This window comes from Streptopelia decaocto (genome assembly GCF_964273445.1).
Source record: "Streptopelia decaocto genome assembly, chromosome: 12".
Taxonomy (NCBI): Eukaryota; Metazoa; Chordata; class Aves; order Columbiformes; family Columbidae; genus Streptopelia; species Streptopelia decaocto.
In genome coordinates, this window is record NC_138667.1 from 2,160,665 (window position 1) to 2,180,934 (window position 20,270).

A 20,270-nucleotide genomic window follows, 5' to 3' on the forward strand; every position below is an offset into this window, starting at 1 on the left:
TCTGCAGAGCCTGGGGCTTCTTTGGTACAAAGCCCCACCAAGGCAGAATTAGGGAAAGCAGGAGAAACTAAAAGTGCTGGTCAAGCCTGGCCTGGGGACAAGCCCATGAGCCCACCCTCACCGCAGCCCCGCGGCTCAGCCTCAGCTCTGGATTGAGGCAGCTGTGTTGGCTTCTCCTGCCCCACAGCCCATGGCACTTTCGGCATCAAAAGCATGAGCACACTATGGGTCCTGCATGGGGAAAGAGCCACCAGCCCTGGCCCACCCCAGGCTTTGCAGCCCAGCACTCTCCTCAGCCCCTGTTCTCCAGGCTGCGGACCCCGCAGGACGCGGGTGCACGGGGAGCGGATGGTGAGGCTGGACCCGCTGCCCCTGGCTCGCACCCAGCCCTGGGCAGGGGTGCTGGTGAGGCGCAGGGGGACTTCTGGTGGGGAGAGGCAGCTGTGCTGCCTTTGCATGGGCCATTGGCAGCACAGGGAGAAGCCGGCCGCCTGGCAGGCAGCAAGATGCCTTCAGGTAGCCTGAGCTACATGGCTGGAGGAGACGCAAAAGCTCCTTTGCGGAGCAAGCGAGGGCAGCGGGAGGCACCAAGGATGCTCGTCCTGGGGCTGCTGCCGGCACTGGGAGAAGCACAGAGCTCCTCCACAGCCCAGCTCACCACCAGGGAGCAATAAATGCCCACGTTTGCAGCCTCAGGCAGGCGAGTGCTGCTTCCCAGCTAACGCCAACCTCAGGTTTCAGTTTGGGCTGGTGCAGAGGGAAGAATTAGCAGTTTTTCCAGCTCATCTCTTTGCTTTGACAACCAGTGGCCAGACACCCAGCTAGGGCTTCACAGGGAGACCCTGTTCCAAGTCCTTCCACCTCCCTGACGCGCTCCAGTGCTTAGAAATGCTAAATGCAGCACATTTATTTCCTCGCTGCTCTTTGCAAATGCTGAGTTCATTTTACCCTTCTAATCCCTGCGAGGCATCCATCATTGGGGCAATGAATAGTTTACTGCTTGTTTACTGAGCATTCCTGCAATGCCATTAGGGGAGACTCAGCCCTGAGCTCAGAGGAGGTAAATCTTAATCCCATTCGAAATATAGCAAGCTTGGGGGAGAACTCGTCCCCAGAACACCCCTGCCTCATTGTTCGGGGCTGCCAGTTCTCAGTGCAGGTGGCTGGTGATCGCTGTGCTAGGGCAGGATCTTTTCAGCAGTTTTTCAGGTCAGTTCCCCTTCTTATTTTCATACATGAGGAAAAACACCATCTCACATCTTCGTACCTGAAAGCAGGTTGACAACTGTATGTCAGGCTATTGAGGGGAGGGGAGAGAGGCTTTGATTGCTCTGGAAGACCTGCAGGTCTTCATGGTGTAGAAATGCCCTCCCCTGGCACCAGGACATCTCTCCTGCCATCCCCAGCCCCTCACTCAGGGATGCTGCCCAGCCCCACAGTAACGTACCCGCAGCGGCTGCTGCTCCTGGTCTGGTCCCCAGCAGTTCCCTTCGGGTCCCTGGGATGAGGCCCGAGGCCACCATGAGGCTGCTGCCCAGCCGTCCCAGCAAGGCTTCTGCTACCACTGTGCGGCTGGTCAGGCTCTGCATCTGGGGGCTGGGACGTGGGTGATTGTGGGAGAGCCCCCAGACCCACACCACTGGCCAGTGGCTGTTGTGGCTCTTGTCAAAGTTAAGCCCAGTGGAGGGTGAATCATGCAGAGAGCATCCCTGCTAAAATACCCCTTCCAGTGCCAAAACACAAAGCCGTTCCGCCTAGCACCAGTGAGAAAAAATGGGCTTTGTTTAAACCTAGAGGGTCAGTGTCTCAGCTGGTCTAAATCAGCTAAGCTTCCTGAAGTCAGAGATGTTCTGATTTGCAGGGTCTGTGGGTCTGGCTCATAGTTCTTGACCAAATGTGTCCTCTTTAAATCACAGCAAACAAGTTTGTGGTGCCTGGGTGGGAGACGTGCTCCTTGGGAATGTCCCATGAAACATCATTCCCCCACTCCCTCTTCCACCCACCCACTCCCACATGCTGTGACAAAGCTCGCCTGTTTTCCTGGCCAGGGCTGATTAAACTCCATAATGATATCGGGAAATAGAATGAAACTTGGAGCAGTCAGTCGTATGAACCAGCTCCTGGGCCTGCGCCCGAAGGAGGGTGAGGATACCAAGTACCTCCAGCTGCCAGCGCGGTTCTGTGGGCAAATGTGCTTCAGGACTTTGTGCTAGAGGAGGTCACCAGGTGACAGCTCAGGTTTGGGGGCAGCCAGGCTGGGGATTATCACCCTCCATCCCTTCCCAGATGGAGGGGATATTGTCCATCATTCCCAGGTCACGGTGACCTGGAGCTCTCTGTCTTTTAGACACATCGGGAGGCACCTGTGTGTGTCTGTAGTGAGGGAGCGCAGGGACCATGTAAAGAGCACGCACTCAAGGTTCTGCAGGGTGCAGAGCCTGGCCAGAGCTGTGATGTTGCTCCAAGAGGAGGCTGGAAGAGCAGGACTGTAGAAACACGGGAGGTATTTATCCTACAGTAGGCACAGGCCACCGGTGTCCAACCTCCTTCACCAGCACTGATGTCAGCCCAAACAGACAGAGGAAGAAATAGGGGAAAGGGAACGGATGGATCAAGTCTCCTCTTACACCAGGTGTTGTCATCTTGCTGTGGCTCATGACATAGTTCTGAGCCGCATGTGACTGTCTGCTCCATGCCGAGTCCCAGGAGTTCTCCTTCCTTCGATTCTCGGCCAGCCAGGCTGGAAATAGGACTGGTGGGGACCACGCGCAGCCACACGTGTCTTCAAACACCTGCTAAAAGCAGCACCTTCCTCTCCATAACTTCCAGAGGGTGAAGGGTGCTGTGGGAACCTCCTCGCTTTGGCTCCAGTGCTTTTACGTGCCAGCGTCTGGACCTGGTGCCAACCCGTCCTGCTCCAATAGCTCACCACTGCAACCCTCTGGGCACCAGTACTACCAGTCCTGACGTGAGCCCGCCTAAGAGCCAATGCTGGCACTCTGACCCCATTTTTGTTTAATGCCTCGGGGCACCATTTAAGGACTAGAATAAAGAGGGAGTGGATTTCTTTAACATATGCTCATTCTTGGTCAGTGGAAATACCATGACAAGAATAATTTTTGCATCACCTTAGCTCTGGCGTGAGCCTCCCAAGGCATTAGGAAAAAGGAAGCACTGATAACTGTAAATAGAGATACGGACAGAAGTGTAGAGATTGCTAGATTTATTTGGGTTTACATGAAAACTACTCTTTCCTGCAGAAATGTAACACCCAATAATAATAATTATTATCAATAGATGTCTTTCATCATTCCTTCAATGTACAGTGCTGCAAATCTTCACTGGGTCTGTGCTGGACAGAGGTTGGGCAGGATGGAGAGACCTTCTGCACCACACAGCTCCAACCCAGCCTTTTTCCTCTCCGTGCCTCAGATCCCATGGGTTAAACAAGGGATAGAAACCTCCTGTAAGTACCGTTGAAGGCTGGCAATTGGGCAGGGAAAGTGCATGCTGCTTGGGAGGGAAATCTGAATTTTGGTTGTATGCTGCACAGAACTGGGGTATGGATGAGAGCCACCTGTCCTATCCCAAACACCTGAACCTGGTTATCCCCTTAACCAGAGGAATCAGCCACAGCTGATGCTGCTGCATCACCCCTGCTAAAAGCACAGATAGCTCTGTAGAGCTGCTCTGGAGCTCAATGCCTGGGTTTTGTATCTGAATCTATGGATGTCACATCATTTATCCAGCTCTGTCAAGCCTGGATTTTGGCAGAGGCTGGTCTCCAGCACAGCCTGCCTCTGCTGCAGGCTCCTCGTTGCTGTGGGGATCAGAGGGTCTGAGACAGAGGTAAAGCTGGGCTCTGATTTCAGAGGTGGCTGGTCCTCTCCAGCCAGCATCTTCCTGTGTTGCTTGGAGCAGTAATGAGAAGTTGGTAAACACCAGCTGTTCTGCTAAGCAGAGGTGAGTGAAGTGTGTAAACTGGACAATTTAGATTAAAAATTGTTTATTTTTCACAGCAACCTGGGTTTTTGTTCAGTGATAACTGAGATCATAAATATGTATGCCAAACAGCGTATCGGAGGTTGGTGTCGGGAGGCTGAGCAACAGCCAAGAGTCACTAACAGCAACTGCATGTGCTTAAATAAATCTTCCCTGTGCTGCAGTAGTGTGGGCAGCAGCACAACACAGCCTGTGTGTGCTGAGATGGGGTCTGTGTCTGCACTGCTGGTCCCTGTCCTGGAGCTTTGCTGTGTCCCTGGGCAAGGGGAGAAGCAAAACCCCAAGGAGAGGAAGGACAGCGCAGCTGGGAAGTGGCCAGGGAATAGTGAAGTCAGATGTAAAAAAAATTCCCCACTGAGCTTAAATACTTCTTATGCTGAGATGACACCGGGCATGGGTCAGCCCTGGAGCTGTCACCTCTGCTGTCACCGTGCACACAGGTATCACCAGGACTTACCAGCACTGATCTCCGGTTGCTTTCTGCTCTTGTGGGCACTTTGCGTTCAGCAGGACTGACTGGAGACCGGTGCTGGATGCTGTGCTGTGCCAGGGATAACATCTCTCTGGGACTGGAGAGAGCAGAGAGTGTGAACTGGTAAACATGGTGCAGAAAACGTTATCCCTTCCAAGTGTACAGCTGGTAGACACCATGTGTGCTAGTGACAGGGACACATGCAGGGCGACTGGCTCTCCTGAGTACCAGCTGATGGGCAAAGAGCAACACGTTCCTGTCTTGTCCCAGCTCTGCAGACAAATGCGACGGTGCCAGGGGGCACTGAGGGTCCCAGCTAAGCTGCCTGTAGCTCCTCAGCTCCCCCAGGCTTGTTCCAGCAGCTCTGGCTCCTCCGAGAAGGAAACACGGACAGGAAACCTGGTAGCAGGAGGCTCCCCCCACAGCAGCACTGGAGACAAGTGTAGGAAGCAGCACAAGTGCCAACAATTCCTGTCACACTACAAGAGAGGAGGGAAAACAATATTACTATTTGGCTGCCATGAAGGCTGTTGGGATACAGTCCAGGATCGGGATGAATACAAAGAAATGAGCCCCTGAGCATCAGATGGCTTTTGAGAAAGGAAGAATGAATTCTTACATAACCAAATTCCCTTTGTGCACTGGTTATGGGATGGTGGTTTTATTTTGCCTTTTTTTTTTCTCCCCTTCTTTTGCACCTGCTCTGACAGTGGTGCTGGGACCACACAACAATGCATAAACATACATCTGTGTTTGGGGAGCAATTTACATCCTGACTCTAAGGCTGAATTCTGCCTGGGACACCTTCGGCTCCTTGCAGCTGGGTTCTGAATTGCAGCACAACTTTTGCTACTGCTGTCCAAGACTTAAGCCATGCTTGATCCCAAAGTATTAGTGCAATATTAATCAGGTTAGAAAAAAAACTTGCTCGAGTGCTTTGGGAAGGATTTGCAGAAGCTGCTTTATGACTCTGGTGCCTCAGGCTCGTGTTTGTCTGAAGTCTCTTCCAGACTTCCATACCGATCAGCTGGGCTTTCCCACCTTGTGGTCTGGCAGAAGAACCAGCTGTGTGCTCTGGTGGTGGCACCTGCAGGGATGCTCTGTATCCCTTGGGCTGCCAAACTTGGCAGGACTGTCATTGCCTTCTGTCCTCTGAGTCTCCATCATTTTAGGTCTGTTTTGGAAGCTATTTGATGTTCCAGAATCTCCAGTCTTTGGGGATGACAAGACCTGCTTTATACGTGGCTGTACCTGCAGAGTTTGTGAGTCTGTCCTGGCTTCTGTTAGTCCTTTATCAGCTCTGTTTTCCTTGTGTGTCCTGCTAAACTCCTCAATAAAATGCCTTTGTCTGGGATTTACATTTTTTCCTTTTAAATCTCTTTGATGCTATCTTGATAAACTAGAAGACGTAGCACTTGTGGGTCTTAGTTTAGTATGGTTTGTTCTCAGATTCTTTCCAAACCTACCTTGAAAACTGGCTGATAACTACTCTTCTGAAACCCTCGGTCATAGCTTTGTCAGGACGGCTCTTTCCTTCACTTTTCTGCTCTGCAAGCTTTAGGATAACAAGTTTTCTTACCATGGTGACTGCACAGGAACCATATGCACATAATTTTCCATTGTCATGTTTTTCTTGGCACCACCCACGACCTTTCTTTGCAATTAGCTTTCTCTTCTGCTTTCTCTCTCTGCCTATTCTCTTGGATGTGTTTTGCCTTTTTCTCTCTGTTTCCTTTGCTGGGCTGTGGAACATTGCTGACCCTTGTTCACTCACCCAGCAAGCCTGACCCTTCCTCAGACGAGCCCCCTCTTCCCATTTTGTAGTGAACAAACACGGCTCTGGAGGTTGGATTATTTCGGATACTGGACAGCAGCACTCTGCACATCAGCCCAGGCGTGAGCTCTTTGGAAAGTGACACCAAAACAAGGTGGGGAAGCCAGATGCGGGGAGAACATCCAGGCTGGCAGGGGCTGGAGGGACCCCCGGGAAAGCCTGGGGAGGGCAGGCACTGGTTACAATAGCAGCTCAACTTTGTCCTGATCATGGTTCGTGTTTATTTTTGCGTCAGCCAAAGCCTCTCACCCTTGTTCGAAGGCAAGGGAAAGGAAAGGGCTCGTTTCCCTCAATCAAAGAGGATTGACAGCAGTGGTTTGGCAGGGGATGGGTTCAGGGTGCCTGAGAGAGTGGAGTTGTGTCTGTGAGGCTGCCTGAGCTAATGGCCTTTAGCCTGGAGAGCAGGAAATATTAACGAGCTGTTAATTACTCTCGAGCTTCTCCCTCCCACACATACACTCCCTGCACACATGCACTATGGGGATGGGTGAGGTGGCATTGGCAGCATAGCCAGCAGATCCTGGTGGCAGGAGGCTGGCTGGGGGTCACCCCCAAGGTGCTCAGCAGCTCGGAGCCTCACCCTGTGGGAAAGCAAGGGCCAGCCTCAATGGGCTGTAATGTGTGCTGGAACACATGCTCTAATTTATGTGTATTTGTGTGCTAATATGGATTCAGATGGGCTTTGTTATGGATCTGAAAGCAGCAGTCGAAAACAGGGTACAGCTGCTTCGGGAGATGCTCTTCAGGCTCCGATCTGCAGCGGATGCAGCACGTGTGGACTGCGCACCACACTGCGACTGATCTACGGTGCTTCCCTGCTGCAAGATGGAGTTTTCAAAGGCCTTGGAAGCAGGTGGTGCTCCAACAACCACTGGCTTATGGCCTCATCTACTTCCCTCACAGCACCTTTTAAAATCCCCCTTCTTTTCTGATTATTCAAGTTTTTATCAATATTAATTCTGAAAGTTATCATTCTGGGCTCCCCAGGACATTCACAGGTGTTCCCCTATTGGCCCTTGATCTCCTGGTTTAGCTTTGTAGAAAGACATCCCATTCTCATTTCCAAAGCCCGCAAGTAATAGCTGTTCTGCTATTTACTTACCTTGCTTCCCATTCTGAATGTGTCTGATTTTCATTGCCAGGCTCTGGATCTGCCTGTGTCTTATGCTACTCAGCTGAAGACCTTCTTATCATCACAAAGCTTTTTTCCACACTGGCATTTATAGCCTGTAATCAAGTTACCCATCTGTCTTCTTGTTTTCAAAGAGAATAGATGGAGTTTCTTTAATCTGTTACCACAAGTCCAGGTTGCCAGATGCTTTTTTTTATACATAGAGTGCCCCTCAGCAAGAGTTGTGTCATATATGTGCTGATGGAGCTTTTTAAGGAGAGGAGAGAGAACTTCCCTCCAAAACTGGATTAATTTTGCTGTTCAGATTGGCACCGCACTCGCCAGTTTTGATGCTGTTCCCGTATATAAATGTGTTTAATGTTCAGTTCCACAGATTAATAAACAAGACCCTTTTCTGGCTGCCTTTAGTTAGGCAAGATGATGTGTTTATACTGCAAGACTCAAGCCCTGTCCTGAAGCTTTTACAATGTCATGTGAGACAAGATACAACGAGGGGAGTTACACGGTCATATGAGAAAGCACCAGGGATACCTGGGCACAAATGCCTGCTTTGTGCTTACGAAGATGGCTAAACTGAATTCATGTTTTAGAAGAACAGAAATCAGTGGTGACATGAGGGAAGCATCAGCCACAGGCACATTCAGACAGCCAAGGGGCAGCACAAGTCTGGGTACCATAGGCGGATGTGAGGATTCGGATTCTGAGCCCGCTGTCTCTCAGGATGGGCAGCCAGCATCTCCTTCAGCTGCTCCCTGGGGATGGGAATGTGGCTCATGTGCTGGGAAGAGCTGACCGAGGGTATCGGGCGGGTGATACAGGGGTGGCAGAGGAGGAGGAATAAGATATGGAGGGAGGCTTGGTGATGGGGACATGCACAAGTGTGTTTTTGGAGGGTGAAGGACAGTTCGGACACTGATTTCTTGGCTCTTGGTTCTGTGACAGATCGGCCACGCCAGGCTCATAGGGCTGCAATCACAGCTCCCAGGGACGTACCATGAATAGCCACAAACTCGTTATCATTGCTCAGTGACCTGTAAATGAGCCTGGCCATGACTGTACTTCCCACCCCTGAAGATTCATTCACTCTCAGCAGTTTGATAACACCAAAGAAATAATGAAATAGGTTTTAAACCCAACCTGGGAAGCTTGACTGTGCAGGAGATTTCCCACAGCCCCTCGGTCGGTCTCTTTGCTGCAGGGGCTCTGCAGGGGTGTCCGTGCTGGAGCCGCCTCAGCCCAGAGCTGCGTCCCTCCCCACCGTGGTGGAAAAGAGCTGCGGGAGCAGCACAAGCGATGCTGGGACATTGCATTACTGGGTTCTTCATGAAACAAAACATTTCAGTCAGGTAGCTCCTGGGATAGCTGTGGGCTTGTGAGGGACAGCATCTCAGGCTCTGAGTCTGCCTGAGAAAGACACGAGCTGGTGCTGGAGGTGGAAAAGGGTTCGTTCCTGTGGCTGCTCGGAGCGGGCTCTGCTGGGTTGCCCTGGACCTCTTCCAGAGAGAAGCCCAAGCAGGAGCCTGTAGTCACTGCCCACCAGAGCTGCTTTACATACAGGCATACATCAGCTGAATTCATTAGTTCGGTCTTAGTGAGACAATAATTGCATGTTTATAAAGAAACAACAGACTTTTGAAAGAAGATTGAGGTTCAGTGACTGCCCAGGAGACGTGGATTGATTTCCTGCTCGTCAGCCAATCTTTAATTATTATTATGTGTCGTTGTATTTAGTTTCATAAACAAAAGGCAATGAAGACCAAAGAGATTGATATTAGACACCTATAACTTAATTTACAGATAATAGCTTTATGAGCTCAAAGCCTGGAACATTCCAGGAGAGCTTTAGCCCATGTCCTGGAGATAAGAGCGCTCACAATAGCTCTACGGTGGTTTTAAAAGAGAAGCCAGTGGTCTCTCCCAGCCCTCCTGCTGACATCTGCGGTGCTGGGCGCTCGGGGCGACAGCAGCACCCCAGGGTTCAAGTGTCTTGAGTCTCTATCAAGGCGTGTGTTGTTCTCACTTTTAAAAGCGCTCGTATTTCAATGTATACCAGCACATTATCTCGGAAAGCCTGCCCCGCGCCTGCTGCTCTGCAGGGTGCTTAAGGGGAATGCCACGCTGAAGCACTCGGTGGCCCTGTCATTTCTTGTGCATGTCATGGCTTCATCATATGTCTCGTTAGTTAATTAGAGGAAGGAAGAGCAAGCGGCAGAAGTCAGAGGAGTCCTACAAAATGTGTGAAAATGTCAAATGAGCTCAGAAAGTAAAGCCCACGGTGCTGCCCTTTGCGAAAGCCACACTTTGGGCATCTTGTTCCTGTCGCTCAGGATGAACACAGAGCGTGGGCAGATCCTTGTGCCGTGCCAGGACAGCTCTATTAGTGGAGAAATACACTGAGTGCGGTGTCTCGCTGCTGCACCGTGCCCAGAGGGCACCTCCTGTTCACAAGTGACCATCAGCAACATGCCACGGCCCCGGCTTTCAGCAGGGACCTTTCAGCAGGGACCCTCCTCACAGCACAGCAGGGTGAAGGGAGCATCTCCTGGCCACCCGAGGGCTGTCCCCCAGCCTTTGAAGGTGATTTCCAGCACTGCATAATTTTTACGGCGCTTCAGAGTTGGGTTATGCTGCCCTTGGGAAGCCAGGCTCCCTGTTAGTCATGTGGAGAGGTGGCGGCTGCTCTGCTCCTGGTTTGCCGTGGGCAGTCTCTGCCAGCCGCATAGCTCCTATTAATTTATTTACCGAACGAGCGGTGTTTCCCCAGCTCTGCAGCGCTCAGCACCCTCAGCCCCGGCCACAACCAGCCAGGGAAGCACCAACTCCCGGCCCCACCGGTGCTGGAGGAGGACAGGAGATGATCCTCAGTCTCTGCCCAAGAGGCAGAGCAGCAGTGCTGAATTTGTCTCTGCCCAGATTAATTTAAAAAGCAAAATAACTTGCCGCAGTTCTACCAGTGTCCCTTCTGCAGCCCACGCCGTAGGCAGTGTGTACATTGATGCTGACCCAGGCTCATGGGGGACAGGGGGAGCAGGAGTGAATCCTCCATTGCAAAATGCATACAGTGCTTTCTGGAATTTGCTTTGCCATGTGGTCTGCGATATTGATTTTTAAAACCCTTCCGCTGGCTATTTAGTTCTGAAAGCAAGCAGTGAGCTCTAAATTTAGGGAGTATATTGTACCTGACTAATTTTATGGTCTGCATTGCCTTTTATCTTGGCTCGCTATTAATTTAGCAGCAAATCTCTGTGTTTGTCAGTTGTGATTCCTGGGGTACCATATAATTTCGTTTGTAAATTGATTTGTGCTTTCTGATACTTCAATAAACCCATTTGGTATAAACACAGCTCTTCATTTCCCTGTGAGTACGTGGTGAACAAGCAGAAACTGAGCACAAAAACAGACATTTATTTAACCATAAGTATAACAAGGGGAGGGCAGCAGGGACGGGGAGGTTGGACCAGCAGTCTGCTCATGGCCACTAAACAAGGTGATGGTTACAGTGCAAACTAACCAGCAGTTTTGTCTTTTGCAGGACCTAATGAATGCAATATCCTGCTTATTTGCTGCTCCTTTTTCCCAGTTCACGTGTCCCTATTCTATGTGCTCGTTCTCACCATCCCCTTCTCGTGCCTGATTTCTTAGCAGCCTCACCAGTTGCATATCCAGACCCCGAGTGCCACTGTCAATGCGGCAGGAGAGGACAGGCATGGCTAATTTGTATTTCTTTTTTTTCAAACAGCTTTTCGTCTGTGTTCTCCTGCAGGATGCCGAGGCCACTGCATGGATGGTTCGTCATTCTCACCCTGCTCGCATTTCTCACGGGGAGACGGGCTGTAGGTTGAGGCTCAGCTAGATGGCTGTGTGGCCACTGTGGCACCTTCAGCACACAAACGGCTCTTGAGAGCCTGCAGTAACTACTAATTCAATTAATTTGATAGCTGACACCCCAGCTCTAGGTGGTGGGTGATTCACAACAGGGCGCTTGTTCGCAGTATTGGCTCAGAAACCTTTTTCAAGCTGGAAACCATGTGAAACGCTGATGAAGACGGAGGAGAGACACGGCGTTCTCAGCCCAGCATCCTGGTAGGAGAAGGGGCTGGAGCGGAGCGCCATGCGATGAACCCCTGGACCAGAACCACTGCCTGGTGGCACGTGGCTGGTGCCCCCATGGGACCAGGGAACCCCGGGCAACATGGACCAGCTGCTGCAAAGCTGGGGGCGCTAGGTCTGACCGCCCTGGGGTGCCAGCGCACTGTCACCTTCCTGGGGAAGACCAGGAGGAGATGGGCAACCATTCCGGAGGCTTTTAGTGCTGAAGACGTTGCCATTCACATGCATTTATCTCCTACACTGTCCACGCAAAGGGGTTTGCAAGGAGAGTGTCAAGTTTTGCTGACTGCATTGCTAACGACTTTGGTATATGGGGTGCAACATATAGTCTGCATGAGCAGCATCCTAACGAGAGCAATGAGGGCTCGGAGTAAAGCTGCTGAAAGCCAAGAAGATACAGGGGGTGCTGGGAAATGCCCTGGTACGTGGGGCTACACTGCATCCATGCAGTAAGGTAGGCGGTGGGAAGGAAAAGTTGCAGAATATCAAACTACAGGCAATGGAAACCACCTCTATAAGCTGCTTTTTAGTGTGCTAAATGGAGAGACTTCCTTTTGTTTCTATAAAGTGAGGCTTTAACGTCTCCCTTGACAATCAGCAGAAGGTAGTTTTAGTAACCATTCTCCTTTTGTCACTTATTTTATAACCCATAAGCCAGTATAAAGGCACATGCTTTGATTACTCTATTCACTTTCTCTTCAAAGCTGTATGTTCTGTTTCCTTTTTCCCCAGTTAATGAAGCTCACTGATGTGATTGCAGATTGTGAGATACATGAGCTGCAGAAGTTTTATTTCAAATAGCTGCCAATTGTCATTTAGACTTCTTCCTTTTTGTCTTCCCAGATCAATACTGTTCTTAACTGTTTCAGATTGGAGAAAAGCCATCAAGATATTCTATTTTCACAAAAGATACATGATTAGACCGCTAGTTTTGAGCCACTAATCATTTGTATGTTAACGATTTGTCCAAAGGCACTTTATTTTTCATTTCTGATACATTTTTTCAGGAACAGAAACATCAGGAAGCACCAGCTAAATTAAAACTTGACTTTTTGTATTGTAGCGCATCGATTACTTTTGAGCGTTAAAGCCTTTGGAAAAATATGGATAAAGAGTTTGAAAACCAGTATAAAAAGCGAGCCCGTTTCAATCCTCAGAAATAAAACAACATGTTTTCGGAAGGATCTTTTGCACAAATCCCTCTTCAGCGTCTGCTGCAGGCGCTGGCTGGGAGATGTCTGTGTGGGAGAATGAAATTGCCCAAGCCGCGCCGACTTAATGATGTCGAGTCAGATTTATTTATTTATTTCAAGTCTTTTCATCTCTCAACATGGGGGTTGGTTTGGTTTGGTTTGGTTTTGTTCTTACCAAGTCTGAAATGCTGAGGGGAATGAACTGTGCAGAGAAAGGGAAGTCAAAGAAACCACAGAGGTCACAGAATCCCGGAGTGTCAGGGGTTGAAGGGCCCTGGAAAGCTCATCCAGTGCAATCCCCCCATGGAGCAGGAACACCCAGCTGAGGTTACACAGGAAGGTGTCCAGGCGGGTTGGAATGTCTGCAGAGAAGGAGACTCCACAACCCCCTGGGCAGCCTGGGCCAGGCTCTGCCACCGTCACCGGGAAGAAGTTTCTTCTCAAATTTAAGTGGAACCTTTTGTGTTCCAGTTTGCACCCATTGCCCCTTGTCCTGTTATTAGTTGTCACCGAGAAGAGCCTGGCTCCATCCTCCTGACACTCACCCTTTAGATATCTGTAAACATTGATGAGGTCACCCCTCAGTCTACTCTTCTCCAAGCTATAGAGACCAGGACACTTTACCAGTCTATTTTATCACCCCTTTAATTAACTCATCGCTGAACAGTGCGCCCACCTCCCTGTGGACAGCAGGTAGATGCTTCTTCAGCCCGGGGAGAGGTGACAATACCTGCGGTGGTCAGGGCTGGGGTGGTGGGTGCCACCGGGGGGGCTGAGCCACATTTCCCTTCCAGGAGCACTGAGGTGGGCCCTTGATCTGCCCTCTGATGACCCGTCTCTTTGTCTACTTAACACATATTCCCCCCACAAAGCCTGTGTGTGGGAACTGGAGGGCTGTCCTGCTCCCCCAGTGACACCCTTCAAATGACACACAGAATCCGTGATGCAGCCAAAGAAGCAGAACAGAGAAAGAAGCTCAAGTGGCTGCTTTAACAAAATGCCTCTTTTTTCTTCAAAATGCATTGGCTGGATCCTGATGAAACCTGTTATTAAACGAGCACCCTCACCTTTTTAATTATCTGAGTTGTTTGTAAAGTGCTCCCAGAAACTGGAAATCATATCCTCTCCTCCGGCTCTTTGTTCATTTCCATCTGGGGGAAATTAATGAGAATTCATTTATAAAATTATTGGCACCCCAGAGCCAAAGGCAACGGGCCTCTCAAAATGTCCAAATAAAAAACGCTCTAATGAATAACCACTGCCAAATGGCCGGGCACAGAGGAAAAATAGGACAGCAAACAAAACTAAACACAAACTTAAGCAGTTGCCTGTTAAGCGGAGGCTGCAGTGATGAGTTCTGTGATTCACAGCCCACCATCCACCCACCATCACTCTCCACCGAATGATTCAAGGCAGATGGCGTCACCCCAGTGCCCTGGGACTTGCCTTTTGTCAGTGAAAAGAGAGGGCGGAAGGCAGTTGGGATACTCTAGACCTACAAATGCATCTTAAATTGTGACAGTAAACTTGCCATTTTGCTCATTGCAAGGACAAGTCAGCAGGTCAAAGCCTGCCTTGAGTTCTCTCCTTGCCACCATGGGGTGGGCAGAAGGTTCAGGTGAGGAAAATGATCTTGGGAGCTGAATCTGCAGAGGGACAGGGGGAGCATCACCTGGTCCTGGATGGTGGCGTGAACATGGTGTCTGCTGCCAGCTGGAGGGAAGAGGGATGGAAAACCACCTGTGCTGGACTCCGCTACATTGAGCAGATAGCAGCAACCTACATATTTTCAGCACACTTTTTCTCCCTGCATTCAGCTGGCAGGCCATAGGGACCCTTCCCCAGCCACCCCTGTCCCCCCCACCCCCCATGGTGGGAGTGGGCTCGGCAGCGTTCGGGCTGCACTTGCAAAGGCTGCATCAATATTCATCTCTTTGTAAACGCAAACTGCCCCTGCTGCTTGGAGTCGCTTCAGATTATTCATATCGATTCAACACTGTTAATGACTAAATACAATGTTCTTCAAAGCCTGCGTTCGACAAGAAAGCTTGATTGGATTTACTGTTTTGAGGTTGGGTGGGTTGTTTTCAGTTATGTTGCTGATTTTTTTTTCTCTCTCTCTCCTTGTGGAACATTGTGTCATTTTGCAAATGAAGAATTACCCTCTTGCCTTTTTATTAAAAACTTCCATCTCTGAAGGATTCACATCCTCCTGCTTAATCAGACAACTGATCCACTGCATGTCCCACCGCCACCCCCTGGGCCCTTTCCCCCACAGCCATCACCTGCTCCTGTGGGGCCAGCAGACTGAGCCGACCCTGCCCAGAAACCACAGGCTGGAGAACAGGGGACTGAACAGGTCCCAGTAAAGGCAGACGACTGCAAAGCACCTGTCTGTGGGTGACATCCCTCGGGTAGGGAGAATAACCATTACAAAACCTGGTGCTTGTCCTGGAGAGAACTTCATGCGCCTACTGAGCAAGTCAGAAGACAAAATGCAGAATAAGGTGATTTAGTTGATGTTACCAGTATCCTCTTGGCAGTGCTTGGAAGGAATCCCCAAAACCCCAGTGCAAAGCACTGTGCAGTTTTGCCTTCCAATAGTTTACCAGGAGTCTGTCCATCCATCCATCCATCCATCCATCCATCCATCCATCCATCCATCCATTCCTCCCAGACTCCCAGCCTCCGTAGGAGATGTTCAGACTTAAATCTGAAGGAGGGACATGTTTCCATGTAGGACCAGTAGGATACAATTGCTGTACATATCTGGGGCAATAGCTATAAGTGAACCAATACATAGTTTTACTGAGAGGTGTCATAGTACTTATTTTTCATCTCATCTTTAAGACAGATAGCATGTGAGGGCTCAACCGCACATGTTAAAAAAAAAAAAAGAGAGAAAAATAAAATAGAGAACACAACAGTGAAATTGCTGAGTTGCTGCTGGTTAGTGACAGTTTAAAAAGAAGATGTGAAATCAAAGATTCAGTAAAAAAAGCCCGTGACCTGACAAAGGACAGAAACTCTGCGAGAAGCAGTAGAGGGAAGACAGATTGCAACTCAGCAAGACGGGTCCATGGTGGGGAGCAGCAGAGCCCGGCGTTTCCCAGCGCCTGGCAGCATCCCTGCCTGGGGACAGGGACACGGATGGGGACAGGGACACGGCTGGGGACAGGGACACCGCCCGCCCGCCCCAGCCCAACGCAACGTGCATGAGCAGCGAGATGGTTGCTGCGTATGTGTGGGCATGAGTAGGGTTCTGCTCCCCAGTCCCTGCACCTGAGAGGAGATGGACAAAATAAAAGTGACCCAGAGGTCTGGGGTTACATCTGGTTAGACTCAACGAGATGAAATCCATTTTGGGATCTCTAATGGCCCTCGCTCGGCGGTGTCACACTGGAGCCAGGATATTAAGGGCACCTGTCAGGGCTATTTTAGGAAACTGAAGCCTCCTGCCTGGTGCCCCCCTCCCCTCTGCACTGAGCTCACGTTGTGTCAAATGAGGTCTGCTGGAGCAGGGTGCATGGAAAGTTGTGGTTGTAGTGGAAAGGGGCTTTTCTGAGCCCCCTTGTCACTCCAGCCGGGACTCTGTGGGTTTATTTTCAGCATCCTCTGTGCAACTTCCACCATGAGGTTTGGGATGCAGCTGCGTAGCTCAAGCTTTGCCCATCCCCGGTGACAGCAGGAGGGTTGGGGCTTCTCCTGGAGAGCTGCCACCTGAAGCTGAGCTGTTCTCCCATGGGGAGAGCCAGGGTGAGAAGGGAAATGAGTTCAGTGTCCGCACATGGACACTTCCCTCAACACAGTGAGACAGCTTGTGTGCTGGTCGTTTACAAACAGGCAAAGCAGCTGGTTCTGACCTGCCGAAACACGATGCTTTGGGTTTCAGATGTTGGTCTTTATGTCAAGCCCACCAAGAGGTTGAAACCCCCAAGCCTTCATGCCCTGGTGGGTCTAGCCTGGCTCTGACCCATTGCACCAGGGTGAAGGCAGCAATGACTGGATTTGATTTTCCACAAGAGCTGTTTCTGGAACTACCTCACTTTTTCTCTTCCTGATTACTGCCACAGGTTACAGTTCCCTTGGTTTTAAGTAGCAGGAGCGGGGCTGACCTGAGGCACCTCTCCATGGGCAGTCAGGCTTGGATCCAGCAAAGCCTGCCCGTGCAGGCTGTGGTTGGGAGAGCTGCAGATGCAGAGTGCTTTGTTTGATCCGGGACAACATGGGGAAAAACACAAAGTGTGTTTTAAAACACATGGGGACAGAGTGTGTTTTAAAAGAGAGACTACCAGACAAACACGTTAAGCATTCTGCATGCAAAAGCAGGAGGAATCCTTCCTGCAGCTGAAGACAGACCCTGCTGTGACTTGCATGTGAAATGAACCCTTGATGAAGGAAGGTAGGTACACATTTCCTCATCAAAGGAACAGAGTTTTCAAGATTATGTTGCAATTAATTCAATTTAATGTCAGATCCTCTTTTTTCTTGTCCCATTGTCTCCTCCAGTGCTTCATCAGACTCAAGCTTTCTCTTTAGGAATTCTGCTTCCCAGCACACGGGAGGTCACCACCACGGTGCCAGCTCCCCCAGCAACACGTTATGGAGGCAAGGGCTCCTCCTCAGCCTCATGACATTTCGCTTATGAGCCTTAAAACCCAAAGGTGAAAAAGAGAGAAAACAGCACAAAGTAAGAAATGGTCAAATAAAGGAGTTAGTGCTTCATTTAGGAGATGCCTGATTTAACCCTGGTACTGACACGTCCAAGCCATGAGCTGGATTTGGATATATTATCCACCTTTCGCTTTCAGCCTCCATCATTGTAATTGCAAACTTGGACTTTTTCTCCTTCTCTCAGTCTAGATACAGGGAAGATGTTCCAGAGAGCTTTATAAGCCAAGGACTTGGGTTTTTCAAAGCTGCTGGTGGCTTCTGATAGGGAGCTCAAGACTCAGTCACACACTGATGATTCAGTAACAAAGCTACTCCCAGCGATGGCTTGATTGATGAGGACTCCAGTAGACTCCTGCCTACCAACAAGTGCATCTCCAGCCACCCAGCATGGTCCTGCAGAGCCTGGTTTCCAGCTCTCTGAAGGCATCTGAGATGAGCAGGCAATGCAAGCAGCCACTTGTGTCTCCTGACAGAGACCCCTTCCTGCAGTGAGGGCACAGCCCCTGCCAGTCTGCTCATCATCACATTCCCAGGGGGAAAAAACAAACCAAAACAAAACAAACACCACACTATTTTTCTTCACTGCTGCCAATAGGAAAGTCAGCAGCCTGGGAATCCTCCCAGTTTCTCCCACCCTGCTTTCCTTCCCCTCCCCCAGCTCCCCTTCTCTGAAGGACAGAGGATTGCCAGAACATCACAGCCAGGGTGATCTCCACAAACACCAGCAGCAGGTACATTCCCACAGCATCCCCTATTCCAAACACACATGAAACAAAGACAAATCCTTCTTTCTCTCTATAGATGCAGTATTTCCCTCCCTTAAGCTTTCACGTGCAACCTGGATTGAGGAGCTCCCCCATTAGCACTTATTTTACACACCTGTGGAGCTACTTTAGGAAACAGCACCAGATCCTATTCCCTCCACAGCATAGCCACAAAAATTAGAGCTGTAAATTAAGGGCAGCTGTGGAGAATGTAACGACTCATCTGTGCAAGAGTGGCTGCTGGCAGGAATGAAGGGAAGGCAGCACTGGCTGCTCAGGTATAAATAATGGTTTGTTTCTGATACACTTTGGCTGGGGAGCTGCCAGATTACCCAGGCTGCAGGTTTATGGCTGAGGAAGTATGTTCACCTCTGTCGGAGCTGCTCGTGTCTGTGTCTCTGCTGGGCATTCCTGATGGCCTCTATGTTCTCCTGCAGGCAGGAGCCAGGCTGAGCCCTGTGCCTGGGGTGCTTGCTCTATTCTGCAAACTGCATTGCGCAGGCAGGCTGTGCTGGCTCTCTCCTGATCCTTCTCCTAGGGTTTCATATGCCAACCTAATCATCCTATCTTTGTGGCTGGTGTTGCTGCAGGAAGGAGTCTCTCCTGAGATTTCTCCTTGGAAATGTCTGTCCCCACCCCAGCTGCTGTGGAGGAGCCCTTGGGGATCCCCTGACATGGGGGAATGACCTTTTGTATCTATTTAGTTTAGCTATGGGAAGGGTTGAGAGACCTGTGGTTTGGTTCCTAAGGTAGGAAACAACCCTTTCACTTATAAATTCTGTTGCATCAGCAGGAGAATTTTATGTTGCTGAAGGCTGCTCTAATCACTAAAAAACAGAAATATATCTTCCACTGAAGAGTATCCCTGCACTTGAGCAGGGAATACAGATACATCTCAGCCCTCTGCATCTAGAGATAGAAGGAATAAAACAACTTCTGTTGTTTTTCCTTGCTTTGGCTTTGGAACCATTAAGGGTGGAAGGAAATGGAAGAAAATGGGGAGATCCATGTGGGTGAAGCTTGAGCTTTGTCCATCTGACCCTGGCAGAAAGCAGCAGGGCTCTTTGCTGGGGCTCCTGTCCCTTTGCAGGGACCCCCCGAGCTGCTCATGGGTGGGGAGGACTGAGCACCCCTGGCCATGCTGCTGCTTCTCCTCTGCACTGGAACCCCCGCTACCTGCCCCAGGCACAGCGGGGACCAGCTGAAGGTCTCAGGCAGGCATAAAGGGCACTTCTGTCATCAGACAGACATCTGTCCAAAGCAGGACAGAGTCAGGGACTGTCCTGGAGAGATTAACCCCGAAAAGGGGATGGAAAAACAGCCCTGACATGAACCTGCATTCCCTGTTAGAGAATCTGGAGGGAAATTCAGCCGCAGGTGCAGGACCTGGTGAGTCAGGCTCCTTTTTCTCCCCTCTAATTATACCACCCTGAGAAGGGTCTCTGGGAGTTGGGACTGGGTTACGTGAGGTTGTGGGGCAGCCTGAGCAGGGGAGGGTTCCAGGGAAAAGTGCAGCTTTGGTAACTCTGGAGGGCCTGGTGTGGTGTTTGATTTACACCTGTGTAAATGAGAGATGAGATCCAGTTTTGATGTGGCTTATCAAGAAATACCACCCTGAAAACCAGGCATATATATGCATGTGGGTACAGCATCCCTGAAAGGAGCATTCTTCTGTCCCACAGAGCTCCTGCAGAAGTGCCCACGCAAGAGTTTTTCTGTTCCAGAAGACGACAAGCTAGATAATAAATACTGGGGAAAGCTGTGAAGGATAAATTGCTGCTGCAAAAAGAAATCCCTTCAGTCTGGCAGAAGCTCTATTTATCTCCCAAAGACTTTAGTCTCGGTCTATCCCAGGGGAACATTAATGGAGCTCATTAGGAGCTCCCATGACAAACAAAACTTTGTCACACACCAAAAGGACAGGCAAGTAATTCAGCCGGCTCCCTGGTCCCCCCCGGAGACAGGAGGAGATGCTTCATGCTGCAAATGCTGTGCCAGGGGACAACGTGACGGTGCCACTGAGCGACCTGTCTGTGTAGGGGCTGTACAGCGGGGCTGCTGGTGAACATCAGGTCCCTCTCCCTCGAGG

The 20,270-nt window shown here is 50.2% G+C and overlaps 1 protein-coding gene across 1 annotated transcript in view; it reads right to left on the reverse strand.

The window, feature by feature from the left end:
• Positions 1-73: 73 nt before the first annotated feature.
• Positions 74-20,270, reverse strand: part of ADRB2 (adrenoceptor beta 2) — a 61,816-nt gene continuing 41,619 nt past the window's right edge. The window contains exon 2 of the mRNA XM_082063479.1: positions 74-4,953. Within this exon, the coding sequence (XP_081919605.1) occupies positions 4,949-4,953 (5 nt within the window). The 3' untranslated portion in view covers positions 74-4,948. The remainder of the gene's footprint in view (positions 4,954-20,270) is intronic.